Genomic DNA, 23813 nt, shown 5'->3' with positions numbered 1-23813 from the left:
CTTTGAGGGGCATTATGTGGCACTATACATAAGGCACAGTGGCACTGTATGGCATTGTCTACAAAAGGCACTGTGTGTGGAAGTATTTACAGAGGGCACTGTGTGGCATTACCTACAGGGGGCACTGGGTAGCACTATCTACAAGGGGAACTGGGTGGCACTATGTACAGGGGCAGATAAGCCTCAGATTTCTTTCCCGGAAGATCCACGGGTCAGAATTGGTTATGGCAAATCCGACCTGTGTGAACATAGCCTTACTATTGGCGTTTAGCTTGGACCTTCAGCTGGTGGGAGACCCAAGTAAATGGACCTTCACTAAAAATAGTTGAGTACCCCTGCTCTACACAATACATGATAAAACTGGCTGCCTGCCGCCACCACTAGGGGGAGCTCAGTGCATATATATGCATTCAGAAACTATTGAATCTGTAAAAATCTCTATGCACTGAACTCCCCCTAGTAGTGGCTGCAGGAAAATGCTATTGCTGTATGTTGGGAAGCAGACGTTCAGAGCCGAGCCACCATCTCACAACTGGCCCCACAGCAACGGTGTGGTCTGCCTCTATGGTGAGTACGAAACTGTATGTACACAATTAAAAGCTCCTTATTCTAATTTAGTTCAATAAATAGATAGCTAGATAACCTTAACAGATGTAGGTGTATTAAGTATTATAACTTACCCAAGGAACTGAGCTCCAGAAGGTCCAACTTCAATTAGCCGACTGGCAAGACCTTCTCCTTCTACTATTGGAGGCATAGTAGCCAATCGATGACGCTTAACCAAACGACAGGTCACTCTAGTTGGGGCTGTGCATTTCCGAGGAGGAATTATAATCCTTAGTCCATTATGCCTACAACCTCTCATGGCACCTCCACGGGCATCCACCATAAAGCTAACTAGGAAACTATGGGGGAAAAAAAATAAAACATGTAAAGTTATGGAATAATTTAGGATATAAATTCAAATTTATGTTTGGATTGACAGTCTTGTATAATTAACATGTAAATGTAGAAACAAAATATGTAGACTTCTAAGGCTAGGGCTATACCCTTGTGGTGCCATGTAATGTTGCCGGAGTGACGGGTAGCCATTCTTTTTTTAATTGGCCAAAATGTGGCAATAGAGAAGAAGAGGAGGCTGTGTATCCATATGAGAGCCATGATTGGTCATGTGCGTTTCTCCATGATACATTACATCACATGTGTCACACCTAAATCGCAATGTCATCTGGGTAGCACACTAATGCCATTTTAAGCATTTTCAGAATAAGCCACGGGGAGAAGCTTTTCAATTAGTTGGAGCCGTGTTTGTAGAAACTGTTTTAATGTATTCATACGAACTGTGCCAAAAATTACGATGAAAAATGCAAACTGTAGAACAAAACAGCCACATACACACATGTGCAAGACAAAATAGATTCCACATGCTTCAGATCACAGAATGAAAATAAACAAGTCAATACAGTTGTAAAAAAAAAACAGCATGCACTCATAATACAGGTCCTTCTCAATGAATTAGAATATTATCAAAAAGTTTATTTATTTCAGTAGTTCAATTCAAAAAGTGAAACTCATATATTCTATAGATTCATTACACAGAGTGATCTATTTCCGGCATTTTTCTTTTAATGTTGATGATTATGGCTAACAGTTAATGAAAACCCAAAATTTTGTGTCCCAGAAAATTAAAATATTAAATAAGCCCAATTTCAAAAATAATTTTTAATACCGAAATGTTGACCTACTGAAAAGCATGTACAGTATATGCACTCAATACCTGGTCGTAGGCTCCTTTTGCTTGAATTACCGCATCAATGTGGCGTGGCATGAGGCGATCAGCCTGTGGCACTGCTGAGGTATTTTGGAAGCCAGGTTGCTTTGACAGTGGCCTTCAGCTCCTCTGTATAGTTGGGTCTGGTGTCTCTCATCTTCCTCTTGACAATACCCTATAGATTCTCTATGGGGTTTAGGTCAGGCGAGTTTTCTGGCCAATCAATCGCAGTGATACTGTGGTTATTAAACCAGATATTGGTACTTTTGGCAGTGTGGGCAGGTGTCAAGTCCTGCTGGAAAATTTAAATCAGCAGATCAGCAGAGGGAAGCATGGTGCTCTAAAATTTCCTGGTACACGGCTGCGTTGACTCTGGACTTGATATAACACAGTGGACCAACACCAGCAGATGACATGGCTCCCCAAACCATCAATGAATGTGAAAACTTCACAGTGGACCACAAGGAACTTGGATTGAGAGCCTCTCCACTCTTCCTCCAGACTCTAGGACCTTGATTTCCAAATGAAATGCAGCATTTACTTTCGTCTGAAAACAGGACTTTGGACCACTGAGCAACAGACCAGTCCTTTTTCTCTTTATCCCAGGTAAGACGCTTCTGACGTTGTCTCTGGGTCAGGAGTGGCTTGATACAAGGAATGCGACAGTTGTAGCCCATGTCCTGGATACGTCTGTGTGTTGTGGCTCTTGAAGCACTGACTCCAGCCCCAGTCCACTCCTTGTGAATCTCCCCCAGATTCTTGAATGGCCTTTTCTTAACAATCCATTCACGGCTGCGGTTATCCCTGTTGCTTATGCACCTTTTTCTACCACACTTTTTCCTTCCTCTCAACTTTCCATTAATATGCTTGGATACAGCACTCTGTGAACAGCCAGCTTCTTTAGCAATGTCCTTTTGTGGCTTACCCTCCTTGTGGATGGTGTCAATGACTGTCTTCTGGACAACAGTCAAGTCAGCAGTCTTCCCCATTATTGTGTAGCTTACTGAACCAGACTGTTGGACCATTTAAAGGCTTAGGAAACCTTTGCAGGTGTTTTGTGTTGATTAGAGTGTGACACCATGAGTCTACAATGTTGAACTTTTACCCAATATTCAAATTTTCTGAGAGACTAAATGTTGGGTTTTCATTAACTGTTAGCCATAATCATCAACATTAAAAGAAAAAAATGCTGGAAATAGATCACTCTGTGTGAAATGAATCTATATAATTTATGAGTTTCACTTTTTGAATTGAATTACTGAAATAAACTTTTTGATGATATTCTAATTCATTGAGAAGGACCTGTACATGAGAATGGTACATGTGAATATAAATAAACACATATATATATATATATATATATATATATATATATATATATATATATATATATATATATATATAAATACATATACAGTATATATATATTTATTTATTTTAATTTTTTTATATATTTTTTTTTATAGCGGACCAATACCAGAAAAAAAAACAATACTAACTTTAATTTCATATTTGATTACTGTTGTATCATAAGATATCTAAATACCTATAGCCCTGGAAACGTCCTATAATGTTGAATTCAGCATGTCGCTGTAGAGCCCTTGTTCCAATGCACTGTTATCTTTATATGTAAATACAGAGATAACAGTGTTGAGTTTGGAACAACGATTGTGTCACTGATCGTTACTGCGGCATGAACGTTTTATTACTGAAAGAAAGTATGGGGCAGAACTGTGGAAAAATTAAGTGCGAGACAGTAATAGGAAGTGGACATAGGTGAAGATGCCAGGGCATAGTGGGGGTGACGAGTGGGATTGTAGCAACCAGGGCTGGCTGTAACAAGAGGGCAGTCCAGAAGAAGCATGTGAGCGCAGAGAGGATAAGGTCACAGTGAATATGATGAATGGTTGGTAAAAAAAAAAAATGAATGTGTTATATATGTTTATTTTTTAATATGTTATTAATTTGGGGGGGATAACTGCAGAGATGGGAATAAACTTTTAAATAAAAACGAGAGCAATTGTATGTATCATATTGTGGTGTTAAGAGTTTGCAGCCTGTTTAATGATTATTGCTCCAAGTTGTAAAAAGATTCATCCCATAATATTATGTAAACTGCTGGTAACAAAATTCACTTATTTCCCTTTTAAAATCACCCAGCCTAATTTTCACTTAATAAAGGAATATAAAGCAGTGACTTGGAAGATATATATATGGATGTGTTGGTTACATTTGCTGCTTATAAGAAGCACTCAATAAATGCTGCAAATTTTATTTACATAGGCATTGCTCAATCCCCATTTGCTCAACAAGCTTTATGTGTAATTGAGACCCATTAAGGACCCCTTCACATTACGTTTATGCCGTAGATTTAGCGTGTACTTCAGGAAAGCTCCCGACGAATACGCCAAAAATGTCATTAGCCCGACAGAGTTCAAGAGCCTTGTCTTTTTGGACTTTGAAGGGCTAGTATATGTCAGTATACCATTTATTTGAAGGATGAAATAGCGTAGTAGACTTAGCTATGCCACCCTGCAGAATGTTCAAAATAACGTAAAGTTCTCAGGATACGTTTTTCTAACATGGGAGCCTATTGGTGATGTATGTCACTGTATGGATACATCACATGTATACATTGAACATATACACTCCTCTACATTATAATTGCAACACCAAGAAGGGCAAGCCGTAACATTGTGCAAATCGAGGAAGCAGCAGGTGTAGCTAAATTCTGCAAATTATCACATTTTCAAGCACCTAGCTCCAATCTGTGGCATGTGGAAAGGGCATAAAAGCCAGATTGAAAGCAAAGTTTTTAAGCCACTTGAAACCTCCAAAAATCGTATCACGTGGTGTGGGATGCTTGTGCAATGCCTCCTGTTCGTCGACTTGGCAGTTATCGCCACTTAGCGCAAACTGAGAGGGACAGAATAATTGACCTGACAGACATTTGGTTTATCACTCCGGCAGATCACAATGCGCCTAGGCCGAGATGTCAGCACTGTTCAACGTTGCGTATCCCGGAGTTTGGGAGTACAACAACAAATGGGAATGAAAGCAAGAGGTGCGTGGAGGATCGTCTGCTTGAAAAAAAGGCGAGTTGTGATCCATTTTGTACTGCATGTGAAATTGGACGTCACATCCCAAGCCTAGGGTGGCAACCAGTGTCGACACAAGCCATCACACGGTGTTTGCACGACATTGGGCTACGAGCCAGACATCCAGCTACAGGTCTTGATGCAAAGATAGCCGGATATTGGTCTGGAGACCACGTGGGCACTACCATGAAGAGGCCTTCACAAGGGAATGTCAAACTGGTCCTACTCCCGGGATTATGGTGTGAGGTGGCATAACGTACAGTAGCCGGACCCTCTAGTCTTAATTTCAGGTACACCAACAGCTCGGCGTTACTTTGATTCGGTCGTGGAACCAGGGGTACGGACATTTCCCCAAAGTGTCCCAGAAGCCGTTTTTCAACAAGACTACGCCAGGCTGCATGTTGCTCATGCTACTGTGGGTGGCCTGCGTGGCCTAAACGTGCTATCATGGCCTTGACCTGAGAGGCATTGGTTTATCACTCCGCACCTAGGCCGCGATGTCAGCACTATTCAACGTTGCGCATCCCGGAGAACAACAACGAATGGGAATGAGAGCAAGAGGTGCGTGGAGGTGAACCTCTGTACAGACGGATTATCGGATTGAGAAAAAGGCACATGGCGATCCATTTTGTACTGCATGTGAAATTGGACGAGGCAGCATCTCCAGTCTTGTCTCCCATCGAGCACATCTGGAACGTCATTGGTCGGCAATTGCAAAAGGAGCTGCCAGCAGCCAATCTTGATGATTTGCGTTCCCAAGTGCACTCAGCGTGGCACAACATTCCTCAGACAACCATTAATAACCTCATTGATAGCATGCCAAGGCAAGTGCATAAGTGCGTGTATCTCTAAATGTGGCGCTCATACTCGATACTGAATAAATCAAGATGTTTAGAATATTTTGTTTACATTTCTTTTTATCATTTGCATATTCTTAACATGTGATTTCCACAATTACAAAACGTTTCCTTCTTGGTGTTGCAATTTCAATGTTGAGCAGTGTATGTCATGGGCTTTTCAATACACTTTCATGACATATACGTTAAAACTGATACCATTATAGTATATGGGTGACAGATGCTTTAAACGAATGCCTAACAGTACACCCATAGACTATAACAGTATCCGTTTAACACATACATCATAAACAGGGTCATGAGAGTTCATAGCGTAGATGTTTGACGCATACCATAGGTGATGGATGCCACTGTTAATCATCTGTCACAGCCTATGTTTAACATATATGCCAGGAGCTTTTGCTAAAGTATATATGTCAAACGTAGACCATTCAACATGATATGAACTAGCCCTAAAGCTGGATTCACACATTCAGTTTTGATGCAGTTTTTGGTGAAATTTTTTACGCAGTTTTTGGACCCAAAGCCAGGAGTAGGTATGAAAGAAAGAAAAAGTATACAGAAAAGGCTTATACTTTTCATCTCTTTGTATCCACTCCTGGCTTTGGCTCAAAAAGCTGCACGAAAAACTGCATCAATACTAAATTTGTGAATCCAACCTAAAATGTGAATATTTATTATTCGTAGTGCTGAGTTCTCATCTATTGTCAGATGACTAGAAGAGTTTCATTTTATTAGTTAGATTTATCTGAACAAGGCAAAATAATATAGCTGTAGGCTAAAAAAAAAAAAAAAAGTGAGAATTTCAGCTTCAAAACAAGTAAAAAGAAAATATACAATGATTATATTTTGTACAAGTGCACATCTAGCAAGCACAGTAAAAATCCTTTAATCTGACACCAGAAATTTTGGTAATTTCATCATAGATCTGCTTTATAATCTAAAATCTCACAGGACAAATCAGAAAGTCTAAAGCCTTAAAGCGGTATTCTCAACTTAAACATTTATGGCATATCCATGAGATATGCCCTAAATGTCTTATGGATGCGGGTCCCAGCTCTAGGACCCACACCTATCTCCAGAAAAGGGCTCACCCGAACCATCGCATCAAGGCAGGGAATGAATGGATAGGTAGCCGTGCATTTGCTTAGCTCCCTTCATTCATTTGTATGGGAGTTACAGATACAGGGGATCCCACTTGCAGCCACCTCCCCGTTCTGGAGATAAGTGTGACTCCCTGAGCTCAAACCCACATCTATCAGACGTTTCAATATTTGTTACTACAACCAAGCTCCCTCGGATATGCCTTTCTTTAGAACTCATCTATGGTAGTCCAGTGATTTGGAAATATATTATAATACAAGAATGACAAATCATGGGGATAACCATTTTAAATGAGTTTCATCATACATAGCATTTTAAGGTGGTCACTTCATTACCAATCTTTGGAAACACCTTTCGAAATTGATGTTCTGTATAGGCAAGGTTTATAGATTGGCTGAAGGAACACCAACAAAATAAACACTTTTTTGTGCTTGTCTCATGTTCGTAACCTAGCCACGCAAATCTCCAGAAAGGGGGTCATCCGAACCACCGCATCAAGGCGGAGAATGAATGGAGAGGTAGCCGTGCATATGCGTGGGTCGCTCCATTCATTCCTTTGTATGGCAGTCACAGATCCAGCGGAGCCCACTTGCGGCCACCTCCCCATCCTGGAGATAAGTGTGAGTCCCCGAGCTCGAACCCGCATCTATTACACATTTATGGCTTATCCCATGGATATGCCATAATTTAGAACTCTTCTATGATAGTCCAGTGATTTGGAATATTTTATAATACAAAACCGACAAATCATGGAAATAGCCATCATAAAGGAGTTTCATTGTACATAGCATTTTAAGGTGATCGCTTCATTACCAATCTTTGGAAACACTTTTTGAGATTAATGTTCTGTATAGGCAAGGTTTATAGATGGCTGAAGGAACACTACCAAAATGCACACTTTTTTATGTCTCAAGTTCGTGACCTAGCCATGCAAAACTAGTGGTAAGTGTTCCTTTTCTATTAAAAAAAAAAAAGTCAATAAATATCAGTCCACATAACAAATCTTTTGTACACTTGTGTAAATGAAAGGAAATGACATTACAAAGGTGAACTGCACCATGCGTATGTTAGGGTAAGGAAAAGGAGCTTTTTGGCATCATTGCCTCTGCTTGGGTGTGCCATACCATGCATAATAGTTACATGCCTAAATGGTAAATTAAGTTTCCACTAAATAACAACACAATCTGTTGGGAGTTTTGTTATTCAGGACAATCAAGCTGCTTCAGTGTTTAGTACCAAAAGGTCTGAACAATCCACTAAAGACTCTAGAACAATACTGGTGCAAAGAGTAAGTGGAGTAGTTACCCATAGAAACCAATCAGAATCCACCTTTCATTTTCCAAAGGGACACTGGAAAATAAAAGGTGAAATCTGATTAGTTGCTACAGGCTGCTACTCCAGGCTACTATTTGTTGCTACTCCACTTTTCCTTTGCCCAAATTTTGGAAAATTGCCCCTATTGTTAGTGACATGCAGCTGAAAGACTGCGTGCTATAACTTTAAAGTGAATAGTATCAATGGTGACTTAGGTCTGAACCTTCATGGCCACACATTTATCCAGTGAAAAGTCAGTCTGATAGTCTTACTTGAAGAGAAAGCACTACGCCTGGAATGAGCCTGGAGCTAATAACTATGATCGAGAGTCAACATTTTAAAGCTGCCATAATAAATGTATCTTCAATGGTTGAGATACCTTTCTGCAGAATGTATTGTTAAAGACTGTCATTAGATACTTTATATTCAGAAAAACAGATCAGACCAATTGGTAGATCAAAGACATGTTTACTGTGCTGCAGGTTTACCCTATAACCTATTCCTATAGGCTCCCCCTAAGGAAACAACCGAGAGGGAAACAGAAGGGACAACCACTGCCCTTCTTCACAAAAATGAGGCCCAAAGAAACATCGGTCTACCCTATCCTTAAAGGGTTGGTTGTGATTTTTCTATATAGATTGCAAAATGTATAGAATCTAATATTATCATGTGTCTTGGAGTATTTTAAGAAGAAACTTTTTATATGCGAAAGTAACACATTTTGGATATTTATGCAATTTATGCTTTTGCGCCAAAGTTGTGGCAATAATTAGATGTGAAAACACTAAAGCATCCTGATGTGAATTACTGGCATACGATGTGGAAACAATGCAATCACATATTGAACAGAAAGGATCACCTGCTGTGGTCTCGGTCAAGACAAGGAGATATGTGGCTGCAACAGAACAGATTAGTCATGAGAAATAAAGGAGAGATAGAAAAACAGACAGAAGTAATAAATGTAGCAGAGGAGTAGTACACCCATTATCAAAAAGCACATACAGAGAACTACTGCATTTTGGGTTTATGTGGAATCCTAATACTAGAAGATGGGCTCTTGTAGTCTCACTTTTTAGTACAGACTCAACTTCATTTCAATCTGTTTACATACCTCACTAATTCAGTAATACATTTGTTACACAACAGGAATCCCCATTGTCGAAGCGAAATTATTTTTAAACCACAGACATGGGATCTGGTAACATGCACTAAAAAACCATTATGAGAATATGAATACGTTGGCCCACATTTAACAATGTATTTGTACCTTTTTTTTATACTTAATAAAGTCTTATCTGCAACATATTTATTTACCATTTGCGACAGAATAAGTGCCATTTGTGGTAAGCACATCAGTGTGTAGAAAAGGTTTGAAAAGTAGGTGTGGATTACTGCTTGGCAAGGGTTTAGACACATTCATGAAATGCAATTTTTTAGAATGTCGCGCGAAAAATTGAAAATGAGAAAAAAGTCGCATTTGTTAATGACAGTGATTTAGGTTGTGACAGATTTATTAAATTTGTCACAACATAAAGTATGTCAATAATTTGGCCTGCACACAATATTTATGAAAATCCGGGTCATCGTTTTCCAACACTTGCGACTCTATTCAATTTTGTTGGAAAGGTAATAGCAACAAGTTCACTGAACAACACCAGGACTAGAAGTGCGTAGACATGCACTACTCTTAAAAACTGGCAAACCATTAGGACGGTGTACCAGTCTTAAGCTTAGTTTACACGGGCAGATTTTAACCGAAAACGAGCGCTGATCAACGATATAACAAAACGATCGGCGCTCGTTTACAGGACCTTTTACATGGGCTGATGCTATACTGTATGCGGATGAACGATCGTTAATGCCATTGTTCGGTCCCCATACAGTTTGTATTATTGTTGGCAGCACACCCCCTGTTTAAGGCAGCAATTATTTTAAAGCCTGCATTAAAGATGTGATCAGTCACCGAACGAGCATTCATTCATGTATATTATTCTACCATACTGTAAGGCTCAAGATGATCATTTGTTCCATAGTGAACAGGCTACACGTCCCTCTCACACTGCATTGCTCCGGCAATAAGTCATGACAATTACTTGTTCTACAATAACAAACATGCAAGCACACAAATACAGTATGGGACAAGTATGACTGTGTCCCACAGCATGATATATATTATTTGTAAGAAAAAACAACGTACCTACTCTATTAAAAATGAAAACGTTTGAAGTAGAAGTAACCATCCATACTATGTTCCTACCAATTTCAGCATTAATACTCAGAACAGCAAAGGTTCACTTTACGGCTATTACAGCTAGCGGTTGCGATAATAGGTATTTATTACAGAATTTATATTCAGGAATCCCCTAATATAAAAGTGTACTGTAGATTCATCAAAGATATAAACATTAAAATACTTTCCATCCCTACTAGTACTAACTATACTGCTTTAACATAGCATTTTTGGAATGGACATAGTCTAAATCTTGGAGGTGAGTAAAAAATGTAATTAAAGTTGTCCTACTATAAGGGGTATAAGTCAGAGCAGAGGGACTGTGGGCTTGACATTGCCATGCATTAGCATAGGCGCTGCGTAGTACTCCATTTCCCCTACAGAGGCTGCAGTAGGGGAAAGTCAGAGCCGCGTTGATCAGCTGATTGACAAGTTGTTGTCCAGTATGGCCAGCACTTTTAAGGATCAGCCACATCAGGTAGACTTCTTAAAGTCCGACTGCACACAAGACAGAAGCCTTTGTTCCTAATCTGATTATAAGATGTCTGACTTAAAGATAATTTCAGGACTCCTTTTCAAAAAACATAATGGCTCTGATACGTCAAGACAGAAATGAATGCAAAGAATAAATGACAATATGTCAACAATTTGGACATGATTTTAATCTAGGACTTGCAAGTTAAAGGGGTTTTCCAAGTTACTCTAAAAAGTAGCAGGTCTAGGAGGGATGCATTACAAGAAAAAAAAGAGCCATTACTCACCTCACAGATCTCCGGCATACCAGGACCACCGCTGCTTTCCACACCGCCGCTGTTTATTGACATAGCTGCAGCGATGACATCGCAGTATACCCACGTGATCGCTGCAGCCAATCACTGGCCTCAGCGGTCTTATGCCGTATACCCACTGAAACCAGCGATTGGCTGCAGTGATGCAGTGATTATGTTGGCAGACAAGCACATCATCGCTGCAGCCATGTCAATAATCAGTAATGGCTCTTTTTTTTTGGGGTTATGCGTCCCTCCTACCCATGTCACTTTTTTTAATAACTCGGACAACCCCTTTATCACATATCAGCCAAACCAGAGACTCCTCCCTCCTTCAAAAGAAGGAGAGACCCCTCTGTAGAAAGAACTGTTGCAAGGTTCTTGCCCCTCTTCAGTACAGAGCAGGGTACTGGTAAGATGAATGCGCTGCCTTGGATGCAGCTCAGGGGGAGTACTGTCTCTCATTGAAGAGACCCAGCATGTGTATGGAGACTTATTTACAGGCAATGCTCCATCAGAAAAGTATGTAGATCCCACTAACTAATGACTCTTTATCAGCTAACGCTCCTCCAAAAGTAACAAATAATCACTGTGATCCTACAATTTAACAAATCAGCTTTAACAACTCCCACTAATGTCTTTGAAATAATTCCATGAAAAACATAAATATGATAAGCAGTGGCATGATACATACAGTACAAAGTCTTTGATGACAAACGACTTCATAAATAAGGCTGCGTTCACATCAGCGTTGTGGCTTCCGTTCCAGCGTATCCGCCAGAGGACCACAAGAACGGAAGTTTACGTTTCCGTCAAAAAACCCATTGATTTCAATGGGTATTATTTTTGCATAAGTTGTGCTCAGTTAGTTCTCCATTCCGTCATGTTTCCGTTTTTTTTACAGAAAAAATACCGTAGTCCGCTGCGCTATTGTTTCTGTCAAAAATGACGAAAACCTGACCCGAAAGGAGCTTTCCGTTTTTTTCTAACATTGAAGTCATTGGATGACGGATACAAACTGATATGCCATCCGTTTCTATCAGTAAGGGCCTGTTCACATCAGCGTTGGCTTTCCGTTCAGGGGTTCCGTCTGAGGTTTCCGTCGTGGAACCCCTCAACGGAAAGTCAAACGGAAACCACAGCTTCCGTTTGCATCACCATTGATATCAATGGTGACGGAAACATTGCTAATGGCTTCCGTTTGTCACCGTTCCGGCAGGTTTCCGTTTTTTACGACGGAATCAATAGCGCAGTCCAAAAGAACTAGCCCTTAGACTACCAGAGCATGACTGTAATTGTAAAAAATCTTTTCATTTACATATACTTCAAGGCATTGACGCCGTATTTTTGTGGGATTAATAGGAAATAAAATGCATACAATTGTTTTCTCTAGACCATATTTGTTATCTTTTACTCACCCAGAATGGATAGGGCTGGAAGAGAGCGCCACATTGTCCAGATTATCATTTCCCCAGTTGATACGATATGAGTTCTGTTCGCTTTTTGTTAAATATGAAACCTAAACAGTTAAACAAAAGTCAATTGAATATGAAGCAATTTACAGGAGTCTATAAAGAGACTGAAAAATGTTTCAGCTAATTAAATGTCTTTTTAATATACTAAATAGCAATTAAAAATACAATCATCTGCAGCCACAGTCTCCACTACCTCTTTTTTACACCTCTTTTGTGCTATGCCACTGTGCCTAGTATTGTGATCCTTAGTGCAGGTTTCTGCTATTGGATTTTACATATTTGTTATGAAGATATCTCATTTTAAGACCTGTTTTGTACTATTGTAAGTCATTCTGAATTGTTTTATGGAAACAATTAGGTTACTTCTATTTCTAATGTAAAATAGAGAAAGAAAAATTACACATATATTGGACCTTATGTATCACAACAATATCTATGACAAAGTAGCCTTATTGCTCATAGAGGAACTATGATTGGTTGCTATGAGCAAAGAGGTCCACTTTTTTTCTGTGTATGTTTATGGTGCATGAGGTTTGTTATGTAAGCATACAGAACTGGTCTGCGTAATGCAGAATAAAGAGAAGGAAAACAAAATCACTCACCTGGTCATGGGGTATGATGACAGAGTCGTCTATGATGGCGCTACCCCTAGGATAAGAGTAATGACTCATCGTGTGGGACCTGTCAGAACTGAAGGATCGCAGGCTGGTCGGTTGACACATATATATCACCAGAGGTGTTTGAATTTTGGGGGATGAAATGGGAAGTGAATGGAAAAATTAGCAATTAGCGTCTGGTGCAGCTTCCAGGGGAAAAGTGAGTTTTTGCAAGACCACATTTTGAATACAAGATTTTTCATTCTTGAATAAAATATAAAATACTCCAATGTAGGTTACACACATCTAAGGCTCGGTTCACACTGGCGTTTCTCTTTACATTGTTTTGATTAGCATTTTATTAATAAATGTCAAGAAACTAATCCTTTTCAAGATCACATTCATTTCTATGAGATTCACATGGATGCAAAAGTGCATCAGTTTGCATTAAAGGGTAACTAAACGTTTGACAAACTTCTGACATGTCATAGTGACATGTCTGAAGTTTTGATTGGTGGGTGTCCGAGCACTGAGACCCCCACCAATCGCTAAAACGAAGCGGCAAAAGCGCTTGTGTGATCGCTCAGCCGCTTCGTGTCTGTTCGGCTTTTTCCGAAAATCAATGTATCGGAGTACGGGCTCAAAAGAAAGTCTATGTCCCTGTACTCTGATACATCGGCTTTCCAGAAAAAGCAGAACGAAAACAAAGCGTCTGAGCGCTCACACGAGCGCTTCTGCTGCTTCATTTAAGCGACTGGTGGGGGTCTCAGTGCTTGGACCCCCACCAATCCAAACTTCTGACATGTCACTATGACATGTCAGAAGTTTGTTGAACGTTTAGGTACCCTTTAATTCAGGACTCTAAAAAAACGAATGTCACGTAAAAAGTCGTAAGTGTGATCTCAGCCTTAAAGGGGTTGTCCAGGTTCAGGGCTATTTTTTGTACTGAAGACCTGTCCAAAGAATCAGAGTCAGCCGACACTTCTGTTCGGTGTGGGTGTTAGACCCCCACCGATCATATACTGATGACCTATGGATAGGTCATCAATATAACAAACAGCTCCGAACCTGGACAACCCCTTGAAGGAACTTTTACACGGGCCAATGATCAGGGGAATAGAACAAACATTGACTCCTGTAAAAGGACCCAGTGATCAACTAAGGAACAAACAAATGTTCTTTTGTTGGCTGATTGCATCTTTTATGCGGTCCTAAAATTCACTGTCGTCGACTTCACATCTAAACAGGTATGTGTAGCCGAAAATTAAGCAAACTGTATGGGAACAAACAATCTCGTTCGTCTCCATACAGTACAATGATTTCTCCATGTAAATTCAGCTAAACAAGAACCAATCAACGTGCCATATCATCGATTGACACTTGTTTACTGGCAGAAATCTGTCACTGTAAAAGGACTCTAAATTGTCCCCCAATTCCAATCTCCCGCCTGATCTGACACCGGGTGTGGAGAAATGCTAGGGTACACTGGGCAGTACAATTGCTGAGGCAACCGTACAATGCCCGGAAGGTATAGCGCCGGGTCATATTCTAATTAATAGGATCCGTGTGCGATACCCTCTGGGCACTGTACGGTTGGCTCAGCAACTTTACCTCCCAGCGTGCACTAGTTTCTTTCTACGCCCAATGTCAGATCGGGCAGGTGATTGAAATTGGAGGGACACTTTAATACAAGGATTCATACAATGTTTGCCGATTTGTGGTCTTTCTGACCGGCTGCTGTATTTCAATTGAAATACTACGTATAAATGCCATTTTAGTAATCTACTGGATCAAGATTTTTTTTTTTTTCTGAAACAAAAAACTTGTTGCCTTTTAATTAGCATGCAGTGGAATATAATAGCACATCCCCTGGAAGATACTGCCTTTGTGGATACATTGAGTTGTATGACGCTGACACAAAATAATAGCAAAGCACATATAGCCTCACACATAGCAGGGTATTTGATTTGACAACAGAAAAAACACACATATATAGACAGCAATAAATAGCACCCCCCCCCCCCCTTAAACAAAAGTGAAAACAAAAATCATATTTAGGGCTCAAAGCCTATATGGGGGCGCACAGATTCCCGGCAGGTCCCCAATATGGACCCATAGTCACTGTATAGTACCTTCATGAAGAACACAACCGTAATGAAGCATGACACCATTTTTTTTCTCATGGATTCCGCATAAACGCAGTATAAATATAGAAAATAATAATTTATATAAAATCGGTGGTATGGTTTGGGCCCAGCGTGGGCCAAGTACACTGTATCAAGGATTCATACTATACGGACTTGTAATATGGTCGCGTGTATAAGTACTTACTGAGGTTAATTTAATAATGGGGTAAAACACTATAGGCCGTTATAGCAAATTTACACTGTTTTAAGAGCTTACTTCAGAGTAGAAATAACATGACAAAGCTGGAGCCAAGATTGACAACGGGCCCACTCAGCTTATGTAAATACACAGCACACAAGCAGTAATGTGATGGGTGAAGTGAAGCATTGATGGAGGAGAATCTGTAGTGGAGGGTTGGCACATGAAGAATGTAGTGGTACCATGCAATGCCATACCTACCTAGGCATGGTGCTGTTGGTAGCATCCACACAAATGAAAGGGAAGAAAAAAAATAAATGAAAGGAACATTGTTATGATGTGACGGGCAGTCTTTGTATTAGTAAGAAATAAAAAGGGTATACAGTAAGTTCAGGAGAAATAACATTGTGCAGTTAGTCATGTACCATATATATATATATATATATATATATATATATATATATATATATATATATATATGGAACTGATGTTCGCCTGATGTTAGTAATAATGTCAGCTTTTACAAAGTGTCCATACATGTTTCCTTCCATATTTTCTTTTATGGACACATATATGTCCACTGTATAGAAATAATGAAGTTGAAATAAATACTAAGAAGTGGTGTCCATTTAATGATACATGGGGGAAGGGGCCTCATAGGGGAATCTCAATTAATAACAGTAATAATTTTTTTTTTTTTCAACTCGATGTTTGAGAAACAGAGGCATAGTGGTGCCCATAGAATTCTGTGGGTACCTTCATGTATAGAAGGCTTAAAGGGGTTGTATGGGGTTACAGTACCAGATAAATCTCATGGGTAAGAGTGACACTGTTTAAGGGGAGAAAAATAAACTACAACCCCTTTAAGTTTGTATCAGTTTTCCAACACTGAATGTAAACATTGAAAATTTCCTCTTGCTGACCGTAAAAAAAGATTGTGAGGCAAGTGAGGCCAAACCTATAAATGAGTATTCCGGTTTCAGCAACTTAATGGTATTTTTTTTTTTTTTTAGTTAAATGCTATACAATTTTCTAAAATACTTTCTGTTTTAATTCCTCACGGTCTTCAAGATCTCTGCTTGATGCTAATCAGTAGGAGCTTTCATTGTTTACTTCCAGTGCATACAATTCTGTCCATGGTCATGTGATGGACACACAGGTGCTGGGATCGTTACAGTTACAGTATGTGTATCAGAGCAGTGTCTTCTACCAATTCCAGCACCTGTGTGATCATCACATGACTATGGACAGAATATTATCCACTGGGAATAGACAATGAATGTTCCTACTGAATAACAACAAGCAGAGATCTTGAAAACTGTGAGGAATTAATACAGAAAGTACGGTATATTAGAAAATTGTATAATATTTAATTACACAAAAAAATAATATTAATTTGTTGAAGCCGGACAACCCCTTAAGAACAACTGCTTTATAGTAAGTTAAATGGCTCTCTGGTGTCTGCCCTGGATTCATTTTGCACAGAAAGTCTGCGTGCAACATCAGTTTGGTGAATATGTTATTTATAGAAGCCATAAGAAATCCATTGTGGAGATAATCATGGAAACCTTCTCTGAATTTGAAGTAGCAATTTTTCTAAACAAGATAATTGTAGTAAAGCATTGGGAGTACGCCATGCTGGGGAAGCTCTTCTCCAAGCAAACAAGACTCTTATACATGCGTATGATCCATTTAGGGTTCAGCAGTGACAACTTCGTCATTTCACCATGCTAACATTCTGAAACCACATTTATTTCATCAACATAATGCATATATTTTAAAGCTGTAGTATGCCACTTATGTTTAATAAGAGAATAGAGCTGTCTTAAAGGGATTTTCTTAGGCCTCATGCACACGACCGTAAAAACACCGGTTATTGCGGCTCGTAATTACGACCCGCAATAACGGGCTCATATACTTCTGTTAGCCACGGTATCTTCCCGTTTTCTCACGGAAAGGTGCCCGTGCCGTTAAAAAAATAGAACATGTTCTATTTTTCTATTTTACGGGCCGTGCTGCTATACTTTATAATGGCAGCACGGCTCGCAAAAGCGGCCGGCTGCCCGTGGCCGGCCGTGCTCGTAATTACGAGTCATAATTATGAGCACGGTCGTGTGCATACTGTAATATTGATGTCCGATCCTCAAAGATCGGCGGGGGCCCAACTACTTGCACTCAGCCAATCAGGTGAGAGAAGCGGTCGTGGCTATGCCTGGTACTATGCACAGCAACAAATGTACATACGGCGCTGTGCCTGGGTAAACAAAGGGAAACAGCGCTTCCAAAGAAACACGGCCCCTTTATTCAGCGGATCAGCAAGGTGCCAGGAGTCGGATGACCACCAATCAGATATTGATGGTCTACTGTAAGGCTATGCCATCAATATTAAAGTCCCAGGAAAACCCTTTAAAACAGCTCACTGCTCTTGTTAAACATAAGTGGCATACTGCAGCTTTAATAAATATATGCATTATGTTGACGCAATAAATGTGGTTTCAGAATGTTAGCATGGTGAAATGACAAAGTTGTCATTGATGAACTCTAAATGGATCATACTTACTGTTTGTATAAGAGTCTTGTTTGCTTGGAGAAGAGCTCATTTCTGCTTCCCCAGCATGGCGTACTCCCGATGCTTTACAAGCTACTAAATATATTTGCTTGCATTAATAGGTGACCTAAATCAAACAACACAAAGGGTCCCTTAACATATGAAAGCTAAAGCAGACAAAACTATAGGTATTGTCCATTGCAACCACTTAGATGCCAGCTGCCATTTTTCACACGGAGGATACAAAATGAAAACAGTGATCTGATTGGTTGGTATGTGAAACTTCAAAACACCCAATATAGTCCAGACAAAAATGTGACAGTTGCCCATAGCACCCACCAAATTGCAGCATTTATTATACCAATACCGTTTGGAAAATTAAATGCAACCTGACTTGGCTGCTATGAGAAACTGCTAAACTGCTAGTTGTCTGCTCTAGTGTTATGGGCCCAAAATTTAGCAAATTAACAAAATCAGTTATTTACCTGGCAGTAAGTGTACAATTTTCCTGCAGCACCACCACAGAGGAAATTAAGCGTTACACAGTGCCCAGTCCAATCAATGGGTTGTCTATGTTTTGTGGGACAGGACAGGTTCTCGGAGCGAGAATCGCTTTTTATAACTGTTCTCCACTCTGGACAGGAGATCAGGATCCTGAAGAGGGGATCTACTATTTACTCTCAATTCCCTAATGGGGTGTATGAAAATGAATATTCTAAACGACAGAACCCGTTCAAAGATCCTTTAACTGGACGACTGTAAAGTTTATGTCAAAGTTAAACCAAAAACCATGAACATAAACAACATAATTTGTTTTAAATACTGGTTAAAAAAAACGGAGACAGTCTCCTTGTCATGCTGACCACTATTTTAATGTAGCAGGTAGACATTTATAATAGAAAACCTGTAGTTTATTGGAAGACAGGATGAAAGTTATTCTAGCAGACTCATTATTTTTTTGTTTTACTAGTTAAAGTATCTTGGCTACATTTGCATACCTTTCTGAGCGTCCACCTTCTAAGCTGTACCTCAAGTAGGTCATTCCATCAAGAAACTGACTGCTTGGCAGTGAATCGTCTCCTAGCTCCTTTAAATCTTCAGGGCGCAGGTACTCTCCTCCATCTCCAGTCATTGTGTCATCTCCTTGTAAAAATCAGTGTAGAAGCTTTAGCCATGTACCATATCTCAGAAAAATTAGATACAGTAATGAAATATAGCAATGCATTACGATTAAACTAGCAATGGAAAAACTGGTAAAAGCCTAAAAGGGGTTTTCCAACCACTAAAAATTGATGGCCTATCCTCAGGATAGGCCATCAATAGCTGATGGGTTGGGGTCTGACTTTCGGGACCCCCGCCGATCACCTTTATCAAAGGGGCCGCATCACTGGTACGAGCACTGCTTCCCCTTCATTTCTTCTTGCTCACTGTGAATGTTTGACACGCATTTACAGATATTGCAGTCTTTTCTCCCACTTGTCCAATGCAAAATCTCGCCTTCCATTCATTTCAATGGGAGGCGGACTCTTCTTTTTCCCGCTTGCTGATTCTTTCAGCTAGCGAACAAAAGAAGCGTCCTGCCCGATCTTCGGGTAGATTCCGCTCAAACCTCCCATTGTAGTGAATGGGAGTAGGAATCATCCTGCTAACGGCAGAATTAATTCTGCGGTGGATTTTTGCGGTGGGATCCACCAAGCAAAGTCGTCATGTGAACATAGCCTGACAAGCTAATCTAATCCGTGTCAAAATCAGCACAAAAGAACTTCGGGTGAACTGACCCGTACAATTTTAGAGCAGCAGGCAGATTATATTTTACACTGGCACTTTATTTGATTGACGACAAGATAGAGAGGTGTTTTTGTTGCCATTTTTAAAGCCTCAGTACATGCATATAGAACACCATATTAGAAGTTAAATTAAATGAACATTCTAAGTAGTAATATTGAGAAATCAATATTAGAAATTGAGACAAGGACAATCAAACTCACTGCAAGTCCCACTAAATCCACACCATTCTCCAATAGTTTCCATACACAAATACCTTGTAAACATAGAAGTTCTTCATCAGACAAGAGGTCACCAGCAAATAATTTAAGGGCTGCATAAAGCACATTTCAGTTTGTAAAGGAGTGAAGAAGAGTTCCTCATATAATACTCTGGAAACTAAGCAATCTTTTTTCCTATATACACGTGTACTGATATGTTGCCAAGCAGTTGTAAAAGACACATAGAAATAGATAAAATGAATATATGGCAGTGTGGCCATAGACTAAAACATTAGCTATACCAAGTGATTTAATCAAAAATATTGGGACATATTCATTAATACTGGCAAAACTTGTATCCAGTAGCGCTACCCAAAAAAGACACCAATGCATAGATGTAGACTCTGATCCACTAATACACCCCATAATAGCTAGACTTCTCCCAATACTTTTATTATGCCCCAGCAGAGCTATCCTGTCAATCTTTAAAGTTGTACAAATTCTCATAAAAATATAGTAGGATGAAAACGGTCTATAACAGTCAGATTCACGAAAAAAATATCCCTTTAACTGCTGACAAAAGGGACAAGCGCTAATAATCTGAGGGGATTGGCTCAATGCTATTACCAGCCTGTTGTAACATATGTTTTGCTTGGGATAAAAAACAAAAAGAGAAACGGTGCTCCTCTAGGGTGATACTGTGTATGCTAGTAGTATCTTTTGTTAGAATTTGAGTTGTAATCGACTCACCTGGTGCAGTTGTGCAAGATCGTCAGCACAACTTAACTTTATTGCTCGTCTGATATAGTTTCCGTTACACTGTGCTAGCCTCTGGAGCAGACTCATGGTGGATACCCCCTGAGCTGGAGTTTCCTCGACGTGGTCATCAAACATATATATCTCGGAAAAAAATGCTCCTTGTTTCTGGCGCTTCTGTGTAACTGATGCAGCAGTTGCCTGACGAAGACCTCAGCACGAGGTTGAAACGCGTTGCAGCAGTCTTTTTTATTCCTTTTATTGTTTCATAACAAATGGTTCAATAAATAGTTATATCCTATACCCAATGGGTCCGTGGTAACTACTGCATCAGTTACACAGAAGTGGCAGAGACAAGGAGTATTTTTTTCCGAGATATATAACATATGTTTTGTCAATCCTTTATATTTACCAATTTTAGAATTCATAAAATCATTACTTATGTATATAAATGTAACTATTATATATCTTGGTTCAAATATAATAATCATAAATGTTTATGTTGTATGCTTTCCTTTCTGAGCTGCTGAGGCTTCATAAAATATATCAAGATAAATACGTAAAGATAGAGAATAATTATTTCGAATTTATAAGCTAGCTTGAAGCTAATATTGCCCCCTCCCCCATTGTAATCTGGGTAAAAAAAAAACCTGCTCAATGGAAATTTGCCACAATTGTGCACTCAGTAGACTTCTATGCTTTTGCCACATAATAGCTAATATGTCCTAAATACTGCAGAAAAAACAGCAGTGCTGCTAACCACAGCTCCATCTAAGGCCAGATGTCTTCTCTTTGACCCTAATCTTGATCAGCGGTTCCCAAACTTTCTGAGGCCGGTACCCAATTTTGGCCGAGACTTTTGTTGGGGACCCCCCACTACCGTACTTAGCCGCATTTCCTCTGACGTATGTCAACATCATTCGTAGTTAGATGACGGTACTTATCTCCATTCGAAAAATAACTCCCTGCAACATTGAAAACAACAACAATTGTGCAGGCGGAGGATGGGGCGGGCTCAAGGTTTACTGCTGCTGTGTGTCGCTGAGGCCCGACTATGGCTACTGATGGTGGGTCTCCTGACCCGACACGTCTATTAGTGGCCATCAGAGGTGTAGCTAGAGGTTTAGAACAGGGAGAGAAACCCACACCAACCCAGCGTGCCCCGCACACTGTATAATGACCCCTTAGTGGCCCCCACAAGTTATGCCCTTATAGCTGCCCCCACACAGGATAATGCCCCTATAGCTGCCCCCACAGGATAATGCCCCTATAGCTGCCTCCACAGGATAATGCCCCTATAGCTGCCCCAAACAGCATAATGCCCCTATAGCTGCACCACACAGTATAATGCCCCTGTAGTGCCTCCCTACACAGTATAATGCCGTAAAGCTGGCCCCAGACAGTATAATGCCCCCATAGCTACCCCCAAAAAGTATAATGTCCCCATAGCTGCCCCCACACAGTATAATGCCCCCATATCTGCCCCCACACAGTATAATGACCCCTTAGTGCCTCCCACAGAGTATAATGCCCCTAATACCGACAGCTCCTTGCTCCAGCATTGAATTCAACTGTATCTGCGTCCTGAGGACGCACATACAGTTGAAACCAGGACATCAGTGAATGGCTCACGACCCCCCAGAGGTCTTCACACGGCCCCCCACGGGGTTGCGACCCACAGTTTAGGAAACACTGATCTAGATGATAGAGTCCACTATATTTCACACTGACAACGTTATGTAAATTCTTGCAAAAAGTTCTGAAACCCACCTTCCTCATCAGAGACATCTAGGACTTCCGTCATGGTCTCAGGCACATTCAGCTTGTGCTTCTCTGTCACAGTCTGCAAACGCAAGAACTACATCAGTAAACAGCAAGAAAATCCACTTCTGTTTATTATCACTTTAATCTACAGCATCCTATAAGAATCATCACATAATGCATTACACATAATGGTTGGCAGGAAAGACATCCAGGTCCGTACAGAGATCATTTTTTTGCTCTCACTACAGAACGTCTTCTATCTTCTATATAGTATGTTACATTGTTAATACTCATGATATACAGTATGTTACATTGTTAATACTCATGATATACAGTATGTTACATTGTTACTGCTCATGATATACAGTATGTTACATTGTTAATACTCATGATATACAGTATGTTACATTGTTACTGCTCATGATATACAGAATGTTACATTGTTAATACTCATGATATACAGTATGTTACATTGTTACTGCTCATGATATACAGTATGTTACATTGTTAATACTCATGATATACAGTATGTTACATTGTTACTGCTCATGATATACAGTATGTTACATTGTTAATACTCATGATATACAGTATGTTACATTGTTACTGCTCATGATATACAGAATGTTACATTGTTAATACTCATGATATACAGTATGTTACATTGTTACTGCTCATGATATACAGTATGTTACATTGTTAATACTCATGATATACAGTATGTTACATTGTTACTGCTCATGATATACAGAATGTTACATTGTTAATACTCATGATATACAGTATGTCACATTGTTAATACTCATGATATACAGTATGTTACATTGTTAATACTCATGATATACAGTATGTTACATTGTTAATACCCATGATATACAGAATGTTACATTGTTAATACTCATGATATACAGTATGTTACATTGTTAATACTCATGATATACAGTATGTTACATTGTTAATACCCATGATATACAGTATGTCACATTGTTAATACTCATGATATACAGTATGTTACATTGTTAATACTCATGATATACAGTATGTTACATTGTTACTGCTCATGATATACAGTATGTTACATTGTTAATACTCATGATATACAGTATGTTACATTGTTAATACTCATGATATACAGTATGTTACATTGTTAATACTCATGATATACAGTATGTTACATTGTTAATACTCATGATATACAGTATGTTACATTGTTACTGCTCATG

General features: G+C 39.6%; 1 protein-coding gene across 37 annotated transcripts in view; it reads right to left on the bottom strand.

The window, feature by feature from the left end:
* Positions 1–23813, bottom strand: part of ANK2 (ankyrin 2) — a 626865-nt gene that overhangs the window by 74558 nt on the left and 528494 nt on the right. For 16 of the 37 annotated variants that reach the window (XM_075860538.1, XM_075860544.1, XM_075860543.1 and 13 more), the window contains 6 exons: positions 22597–22669; positions 19084–19228; positions 13219–13321; positions 12560–12660; positions 9004–9039; positions 681–905 (listed from right to left, as the gene is read on the bottom strand). In XM_075860538.1, coding sequence (XP_075716653.1) covers positions 681–905; positions 9004–9039; positions 12560–12660; positions 13219–13321; positions 19084–19228; positions 22597–22669 — 683 coding nt within the window. Of the gene's footprint in view, positions 1–680; positions 906–9003; positions 9040–12559; positions 12661–13218; positions 13322–15798; positions 15811–19083; positions 19229–22596; positions 22670–23813 lie in introns of all 37 variants that reach the window. The other 21 variants (XM_075860546.1, XM_075860547.1, XM_075860567.1 and 18 more) reach the window with 4 other exon arrangements.

This window comes from Rhinoderma darwinii, chromosome 1 (assembly GCF_050947455.1).
Source record: "Rhinoderma darwinii isolate aRhiDar2 chromosome 1, aRhiDar2.hap1, whole genome shotgun sequence".
NCBI lineage: Eukaryota > Metazoa > Chordata > Amphibia > Anura > Rhinodermatidae > Rhinoderma > Rhinoderma darwinii.
Note: the sequence above shows the minus strand (reverse complement) of the source record. Positions and strands in the feature narration are given on the sequence as shown.